The sequence below is a fragment of the Musa acuminata genome, chromosome BXJ3-8 (assembly GCF_036884655.1).
Source record: "Musa acuminata AAA Group cultivar baxijiao chromosome BXJ3-8, Cavendish_Baxijiao_AAA, whole genome shotgun sequence".
In the NCBI taxonomy this organism is placed as follows: domain Eukaryota; kingdom Viridiplantae; phylum Streptophyta; class Magnoliopsida; order Zingiberales; family Musaceae; genus Musa; species Musa acuminata.
The window spans coordinates 10,212,095-10,221,498 of record NC_088356.1 but is presented as its reverse complement, the minus strand read 5'-3'; the positions used below and the strand labels follow the sequence as shown (position 1 = coordinate 10,221,498).

Below are 9,404 nucleotides of genomic sequence, written 5' to 3'. Positions count from 1 at the left end.
GAGCCGACTGACGTTACGATAAAACACACGCCGAGATAATGTCCCGCTCGATGCCCAGGTGGTGTGACGCGAGTCGCTTTTCGTGTATGCAGCCACACCAACCCCTAAATGGTGAAACGCGATTCGATCACACCACCGGCGTTGCTGCACGTAGCGAACGTGACGACGGCGGATCATATCATCATGATTGAGTTAAACCTGTTTTGCTGTCAGATGTGTTCCCTCCCTGGATCTGATACTTGGAGCCAAAATATCAGACATATTAAACCCGCTGGTATCCATGCCTAGTATTGGGCGAGAGTGTGGACCCCTGCAGGTCCCAATGCGATTTGCTCAGTTACAGGGCAGGTGGGCGTTGCGGGAGGCCGACGGATGTATCTGTCTCTTGGTGAAGCGGTCCGCGCCCAGCTGGCCCCCCGCTTACACCTCGACCACGTGAAGCAAAAGTGAATATATATATATATATATATATATATATATATATATATATATATATATATATATATATGATAAATTAAAAAAAATTAAAAATTTTCATGTAACGTTTCAATTTTGAAAAACTTCTATGGATCAATTGCCTCCTTTATCCTTACATTATTTTTATAATCGTCAATCCACATCATCCATCCCGGATCGTTCTTATCGAATCTTAGAGGCATTGCACGTACAAAGACAAAAGTAGCTAACGAGACTAACTCATGCTTATATAGAGGAGATGATTAATAACATTAGTTTGTACATTAAGGTGTAAGCGACCACGAGAGAGAAAGGATTGACCGATAAGATTAGCTTCTATGCGGAGACATAAACAACTAGGAAAGGATGGTTAACAAGGCAAAGGGGGTGATCAACGAGCAAAGATCGATGCCTCACTAGGGTACGATGATTATTTTTTAAAAAAAATATATTATCTAAATTTTTTTCAAAATTATAATATTATATAAAAAAATTAAACTTATGGATTTTTTTTAAAATCGACCAGACACTAATGAAATCGACACGTATGTATATAAAAAAAATTGACAAAGATTTCACATTTAATCTATGTTTATGAAATGGAATTCATAATATTATAGTGACATTGCAAATGCATCTATACCAACATGGGGTGATCTTCACAAAAAATAAATAGTTTTTGAGAGCAAATTGGACAGACATCATTGACTTAGAAGTCTTCTCCGAGGATGATTTCTGTGTGTTTTGTCCACACGTTAGTCAATCAAAAAATTTCCAACTGTTATGTTCATTCTAGAATATGATCCATCAGTTTCAAGACAGCGGATGCTGCCGGTTTTATAGACTATTGTTGTGGGAAAGAGTTCATCACTTGACTTGTCTTCCACACTTTGCTCTCTTCTTTTCTAATCCTTTGACGAGATCAACCATTGAATTGATGTTGCTTGCCACTGCAATAGGTTACAAGACTAAGGTTTTGTAACAGTGTTAGCATCAAAATGGGTGGTCGATTCAAGTCATGAAATTGATATGATCCGATCAACCTTTTTACCATTCAAGACTGCATATTTCAGTCTATTTCCTGTAACTCTACGCATGAAAATAGTTTCTTTCATCATCATCATCATCTTATCGATTTGTATTACCGAGTCAAAGTCTTACAACACCATAAACCCCGGTGAAGATTGCAACGGTTGACTTGCATGGAGTGCAGCTGTCTCCATTCCAAGCTGCGGCCCGCAAACAAATGCAGGTTTGAATGCTGCATTCAACTCCTTGATTGCATCTCAGTCATGGCGTGAGATCCACAAGCCAGTTCAGATCGAACCTCCTGGTCGAACAATATCTTCAGCAGCCATGCAAGAATCCTGGTATGAACTGGATCTAAGATTTCCAAGCTACACAGTTTTCAGCAGTCAACGAGAAGACCATCCCCATCCCCACTTGATATCTTCCAGGTTTCCAAGCTTTCCAGTTTCCAGCGTCCCCACTTGATAATATCGATGTTGATGCAGCTCTTGGTTACCCAACCAATCCATGGTATCAAAGTGGTTCGATCGGGTTCAGAGATCCGAATAATATAGTATTTGATTGTTTTAGATATGATCCATGCATGCTCAAGTTAATAATACAGTATTTGATGTTATCGAAGACAAAAGAACTTGAAATTGAGGTGTGAAACATTAAGGTCAACAGTTTCTTGGCAGTGTTCATCCAAGTCTGGAAACAGGATATTGAAGAAGACGCACAACAACAAGAAACACTAAGAAGTGGATGTGAATGCTTACCAATCTGGACTGGTGACACAATAAAGAATCTACAAACGTGGTGGAAGAGAAGATGAGGAAGCTAATCTGGACTGGTGACATAATAAAGAATCTACAAATGTGGTGGAAGAGAAGATGAGGAGGAAGCTAACACAAAAAAGAATCTACAAATGTGGTGGAAGAGAAGAAGAGGGAAGGATATGAACAGTTCGACAGTGTCAGTGGGGATTAATCTGGTAAAGCAGCTTTCATATCATTTAGTTTATGGAAGCCATATCTGTGCTCACACCAAGTCAGTACTTGATCTTGATCGAGTGCAGGCTCTCATTACTACTCCATATCTGTGCTGTCTTCTTTCCCATGGGAACTGTCTAATGAACAACCATTCACTTCAAGTATAAAAGGATGTATATTTGATTAGTGTGAGAAACTAATTAGGATAGAGATATTAGTAACAAAATTAAAATTTGAATGTATCAATTAGTTTAGTCGGTAAGATTTATCGTAAAATCATTTATTTTAATATCACATTCATCACTTATCTTTAAAAAAAAAATAATTAAAAAAATTAAATTTATTAACATTAAATTATGATTTTTTTTAAAAAAAATCTTTCATCATAAATGAGTTGAAAATTGTTTAAGGTTGGAAGAAATATTAATATAGTGGTGAAAAATATGAAAGAAAATATTTATTATTGAAATTAAGATCCTAATCCAATCAAGAAATCATGATAGGATAATAACAGTTTTGTTTTGTGTTTTTATGCTTTTGATCAAAAGATAAATCAGAAAATAAGAACTTGGATTTGACCCTAACTTTCGGATCTACGAGAGGATGCGGATGCGGATGCGGATGCGGATCTATCTCCTCGAAAGATTGGAGATGGATGATGATCTCGATGGCCGGCTTCCAAGTCAAATCCAATAACTGCAAGTGGGTCCGCCGGATTCCTCTCTTCCCACCCATCTCCTCTCCTCTGGCGCTCACACATCCCACGCATAGGTCGTGATCGGGATAACACGCTCGTGTCCCCACCGCCACCATGCCAGCTTTTCTTTAAAGCCGCACTGCGAGAGTGAGGGGAGAGGGAGGGAGAAGAATGGGGAATGAGGATAGGAACGAGGTGGCGATGGCGGAGAACCCGAGGAAGGAAGAGACCGGGCCGGTGTCGGTGGAGCGGGCGTTCGAGGGGCAGCGGGTGCCGGGGTGGCGGGAGCAGCTGACGGTGCGGGCACTGGTGGTGAGTTTCTTCCTGTCGGTGATGTTCAGCGTGATCGTGATGAAGCTGAACCTGACCACCGGCATCATCCCCTCCCTTAACGTCGCCGCCGGCCTCCTCGGGTTCTTCTTCGTCAAGCTCTGGACCAAGGGCCTGGAGAGCACCGGCCTCCTCCGCACCCCCTTCACCCGCCAGGAGAACACCGTCATCCAGACCTGCGTCGTCGCCGCCTACGGCCTCGCCTTCAGCGGTATTGATCCTCTTCTCGCCCTCTCTTCTTTCTCCTGGCTGCTGTTGCTGATTTGGTCGCTTGCACCGGATCATTCATCATCCGTAGGGTTGTATGTGTCGGATTGCAGATCCTGATCGAGGCGGTGGATGGGTGATGGGTTGTGGATTTGGAGGCTTGTGGCATTAGGTGACGTTTGGAAGTTTGTGATCATTGCCTTGCCACTTGAACTCTGAGTTTGGCTTTTGATCCGAGGAAGCAGAGAGAGCAGAAGCAGGATTAGTGGCAGAATTGAAATCGGATGAGAGATTGAGAAGGGGAAAAGGGGGAGAGAGTAAGGAATAAGAAGTGGGATCTCATGGAATCTTAAGCAAAAATTCCATTATATGATCTATGTTGTTTTCTCTTGGGTTTGTGTGGATTCTCTAACACCTCATGTGGATTGAGGAGTAGAAAAGAGAAAAGGGGATGAAATAGCACAAATCTCTGGTTCCGCTAAAAAGAAAAATCTCTTGTGATGACAAAAGAGTTTTTCTTGGATTTTTACTAATTTATAGATTTTTTTTAGTTGAAGGAATCTATAGCTAAATATATGTTTTATTACACTTTATCATGGTAAGCAAATAGCATTGCTGTACAGCTTTATCCAAAAGCATTTGCCATTCATTAATGCCTTAGATACATAGTCACTGTTGCTTTGATTTGGTAGAAACATTTATTAGTCTCTGACATAGGGAAACAGACTCCATGGCTCGCATAAATGACCTAAACCTATTCTGATACCAACTCTACCAATCTGATCCATAACTTAAAGTGCTCAAGAAATTTCTATCCTAGTTCATGATCCATGGTTTATATTATATAACTTACATATTTGGACTTGTTGGGTGACATGATATATCCAAAGTTTTACATTTGAACTTGTATGGAATTTTTTTCTCGGTACGTGACTTCAGGGGAAACTAATAGTTTGAGAGGTTGGAAGGGAATTCATGTATTGAAACTTGGGCAATAGAGCGGTCCTAGATAAGCAATTTTGGTCAACTTTTGTGGTGGTGGTCACCGAGTTTGAATTTCAAAAGAGACATGTATCTTGGACCACCATGAGCAACCAAGTGTAGCTGGCTTCAACTGTTTTTTGTCTGCTCTCATCTTTGTGGAATGTAGTGTGGATATTTTTCTTGCGTGCAGAGGGCCATTATTCTTTGTCCCATTTTATATATTTACAACACTGGTTAGGCTATTTCTTCGAATTGTCTTTGTCCCGAAACATTGGATTGAGGTGAGTCTAGTATCTCTATCAAACCATATAACATGAGTTTCAAAACTTAAATTTGTCTCGGGAAAGAATGATAAATCGTAAAGTAGTGGTCTTCTAGAACATCAATTAGCAATATTAATATATAGTATAGTTATAAAAATAAATAATCTTTTAGCTGTAACTATGTTTTGAGAATATTAGTTATATCAATGATCATATTAATGCGGTAGTAGTCTTTGATTTTATTGCTATATCCTCTGATAGTGTTGACTAATATGAGCACAAATCATTCTCCATCTGGAAGAACTACAACAAGACTGTATTTCCTTTTTTTTATTATATATATCTCTGTTCATCATCTTATTAAAAGATCTCAGTTGCGAGTTGGATTCATCTTGACAAAGAAAACTATGAAATTGCTCGACTACTCTAGCAGACAATCTGAATGCCTTTAACCTACAGTGAGATTGCTTTTCCTACCTGTCTTATCTGTATCATAGTGCAATAAAGAGTTTGTGAACAGGTGGTTTTGGAAGTTACATTTTCGGCATGAGTTCAAGAATTGCAGACCAAGCAACAGAAGAAAATAATTCACAGAACATAAAGGAACCAAAACTCGGATGGATGATCGGATTTATGTTTGTGGTTAGCTTTCTTGGACTATTTTCTCTTGTTCCCCTCAGAAAGGTGAGTCCAACTTTTACAGTGAATTTCTAGTAATTAATAGTGCTTTCTTTTCGGGTTTCAACAGTATAATTGTTGACGGGAATGCTTATTTCAGATAATGATCATTGACTACAAGCTGATCTATCCAAGTGGTACTGCCACTGCATACCTTATCAATGGCTTCCATACTCCTCAGGGTGAAAAGCTGGCCAAGTAAAGATCTTTCAAATGTCTAAAATTTCCTTCCTCTTTCCATTAGTTCTTTTCTGAGAGATTTGTTCCTGAACTTTGAATTTGTTGCAGAAAACAAGTCTGGACATTAGGCAAGTTCTTTGTCATTAGCTTCCTGTGGGGATTCTTTCAGTGGTTTTATACTGCTGGTGACGATTGTGGATTTGCAGCATTTCCTACACTTGGTCTTAAAGCTTATGACAACAGGTATCATGGACAACCTAAATTGTCTCTATGTAGCTTTGGGAGAAAGTATGGTCACGTGATCGTGGGTTCTTGATGTATTTTATCAGGTTTTTCTTTGATTTTTCTGCTACTTATGTCGGAGTTGGAATGATCTGCCCGTATATGGTGAATATATCTGTTCTCCTTGGAGCCATCCTTTCTTGGGGAATCATGTGGCCCCTTATAAACAATCAAAAAGGCCACTGGTATTCAGCAAGTCTCTCACCAACCAGTCTTCATGGATTGCAGGGTTACAGGGTAAATTCTCACTCCTTTACTATCAATTGGTTACCATCACATTTCCACCCTCTCCTATTCATCCTCTGTCCATTGTGCAGGTCTTCATAGGCATTGCCATGATTCTCGGTGATGGCCTCTATAACTTCTTGAAGGTCCTACATCGAACAACATCAGCCTTCATTACCGCAGCACGGAAGCGCCCCACAACCACTCTCCCTGTCTCAGATGATGACCGCCCTGCAACAACACCCACTACGTTTGATGATGAAAGGCGAACGGAGGTCTTCCTTAAAGATCAAATCCCAAAGTGGGTGGCATTTGGGGGCTACATTGCGGTTGCCATTATCTCCATCATTACACTTCCTCACATCTTTCCTCCGCTCAAGTGGTATTTCATCTTGGTTGCCTATGTTTTCGCCCCAGTTCTAGCTTTCTGCAATGCCTACGGTTGCGGCCTCACGGATTGGTCTCTGGCCTCCACCTACGGAAAGCTTGCTATCTTCATCTTTGGAGCCTGGGCAGGTGCCTCTCATGGCGGTGTGCTTGCAGGACTGGCAGCCTGTGGTGTCATGATGAACGTTGTATCCACCGCATCAGATCTCATGCAAGACTTCAAGACCGGATACTTAACTCTAGCTTCTCCGCGGTCCATGTTCGTGAGCCAAGTCATCGGCACTTCCATGGGTTGTGTGATTGCTCCATGTGTTTTCTGGCTTTTCTTCAAGGCCTTCAAAGACATCGGCATGCCCGGCAGTGAATACCCAGCACCTTATGCCATTATCTACCGAAACATGGCAATACTTGGAGTCGATGGCTTCTCGTCGCTGCCAAAACACTGCCTCACTCTCTGCTACATATTCTTCGCCCTAGCCATTGCAATTAACTTGGCAAGAGATTTGTCTCCCAAGAAGGTGGCGAGGTTTATTCCGATCCCCATGGCGATGGCTATACCTTTCTACATTGGATCATACTTCGCCATCGATATGTTTGTGGGAAGCGTGATACTATTCGTTTGGGAACAGTTGAACAAGGCCAAGGCAGATGCCTTTGGTCCTGCAGTGGCATCTGGATTGATCTGCGGCGACGGGATATGGACTCTACCGCAAGCAGTCCTCGCACTTGCTCAAGTGAAGCCACCGATATGCATGAAGTTTCTATCGAGGAAAATGAATGACAAAGTCGATGCGTACATCGGAACCTTATCGTAGTACCTCCCTCCAGGGAAACAAAGGGGAAAACAGGATGCCCCTCAACTTCAGCATTTTATAAGCCAAATCTATGCATCCCCACAAGGAAAGATGCCACAGGTGGATTGCGCTGTGATTATGTCCAGAGTTACTTTTATCTGATGTCTAGTGTTTTCCTTTTCTAGTGGAAGAACTCATAGATCTGTGATTACACTTTGTGCTACTATAGATTGGTGTTGATATTGTCCAACTTTGATCACTCAGAAGTGTTGTGTCTTATAAACTATAATCTTAGCTGTCACACAATCAATCATTTTGTTGTTTGACCAAAGTTACACTGAGATGATGACACCAACCCCACCTTCCTCTCACTACAGTTGACTTTGCTTAAACAAAGCTGGTGGTAGTCATCATGCATATTCTAGGTATCAAGCACTAATTAATTTAGCCAAAAAGATAAGCTTAAGAACTAAGCTTAGCCGCCAATCCCACTCAATTATGGTGCCTTCTTCCTCTGGTGTCCATTATGATCATGCTTAAGCTAATGGTCAAACATTAAATACTTCCCTGATTGTATAATGATCCCAATGCAAAATATAAATATCGTGTTCTTTACATAATAAATATTTCATTATTAAAAATTAGGTGATTTAATGATGACACAATCAATTTTAATCGTCAACTCGATACGATTGGAATTGTTCGATTTGATTTATATTTTGAGTGATGTCTAATCCAAGAAGTTCGATTAATCAGAGAAGAATTTGACGTTCCAAAAAATATCTCCGATGTATTTAATCTAATTAAATATTGACTTATTTCCGAATTAGTCAACCACTAGTTGATGTCGTTTGACGGGACACGTGTCGCGCAAAGAGTTACTCTGCAACCAGAGACGGACACGCGTCCGGTAATCCGAGTCGGAGCTGCTACAGTTTGAGCGCGTTGTGCCGACGATTGCTGCGGTGAGGGTGGTGGGGCGTTGAGTTGTAGAATACGGACACGTGTCACCGACCCTGGCCCACACAACCCCCGGGGGTCTACGCTTGGCTTCGTTCCGTCGACTTTCCCGTGTGCCGAAAGCGGAGTCCACCGAACAGCGGCGGGTTGGTGGTGGTTGCTGTTGTCGGTTTGACTGATGCTTAGGACCTCATCGACAGATCTCGCAGCTTCTCGTGAAAGCTAAGATCAACAGAGAGAGGGAGAGGGAGAGGGAGGGGGAGGGAGATGACTCCATGTTGGGAATCTTGAGATCAACCTGGGCGACAGTGAATGGAGGAGAAGGTCCAATGGGAGGAACGCAGTCGGAATGCGGGTGGGACCCACCGACCGACCGGTGTGGGCTACCCCAAATCTTTTCCCTGCTCTTAAAACCCTCCACCCGTCCCTCCCCTGTATCAAACGGGCTGCTCTGCTTCTTCGATTCAACCTCCTTCGTCTTCTCTCTTCCTCTTGGAAGAGAGGAAGGTGGCGGTGTTGCTCCTACGGCAGATCGCATGTGGACTAACTTGCTTACTGGTTGTTCTTGGTTTGTGCGGAAGCCATGGAAGGGAGTGATGGCGGGGGAAGACAGAAGGGAGCGCAGAGGACGTCCGTGCAACCTCGGCCTTTGAAGAAAATTAGAAGTCCCGATCGACGCCATCACTATTCCTCTACTTCAACCTCTTCGTCTTCATCTTCTTCTCAGTGTTCCTCGAATTCTAATCCCGTTTCCAGCTCCTTCTCTGGCCCTCCGGTTTCTTCGTCCTCGACTTTATATTCCAAGCCTATTTTTCCGTTTGCTTCGGCAGGCAGCTCTCGGGCTGTTGTTGATCCGACACTGTCACCCCCCGCGCGTTCCAGTCTGCATCATCAGCCGCCGCCATGGCAACAGCAACAGATGATCTCATTCGGACGTCATCATCCCCATCAGATCCGAACG

The 9,404-nt window shown here is 42.4% G+C and overlaps 1 protein-coding gene across 1 annotated transcript; it reads left to right on the top strand.

The window, feature by feature from the left end:
- The first annotated feature begins 3,095 nt into the window (after nucleotides 1-3,095).
- On the top strand, nucleotides 3,096-7,742 carry LOC135645553 (probable metal-nicotianamine transporter YSL12). The gene is made up of 6 exons (XM_065164047.1): nucleotides 3,096-3,694; nucleotides 5,458-5,621; nucleotides 5,716-5,813; nucleotides 5,904-6,038; nucleotides 6,125-6,314; nucleotides 6,395-7,742. Exons 1-6 carry the CDS (start codon nucleotides 3,325-3,327, stop codon nucleotides 7,502-7,504), a joined length of 2,067 nt encoding a protein of 688 aa, XP_065020119.1. The 5' UTR covers nucleotides 3,096-3,324; the 3' UTR covers nucleotides 7,505-7,742.
- The last annotated feature ends 1,662 nt before the right edge of the window (nucleotides 7,743-9,404 follow it).

What these genes read in the sequence shown, in the direction of transcription:
- LOC135645553 (XM_065164047.1), top strand. Translation starts at nt 3,325, where the DNA reads ATGGGGAATGAGGATAGGAACGAGGTGGCGATGGCGGAGAACCCGAGG. An exon ending in CTACGGCCTCGCCTTCAGCG is followed by an intron (nt 3,695 to 5,457) that starts GTATTGATCCTC and finishes GTTTGTGAACAG; the next exon opens with GTGGTTTTGGAAGTTACATT. An exon ending in CTTAAAGCTTATGACAACAG is followed by an intron (nt 6,039 to 6,124) that starts GTATCATGGACA and finishes GTATTTTATCAG; the next exon opens with GTTTTTCTTTGATTTTTCTG.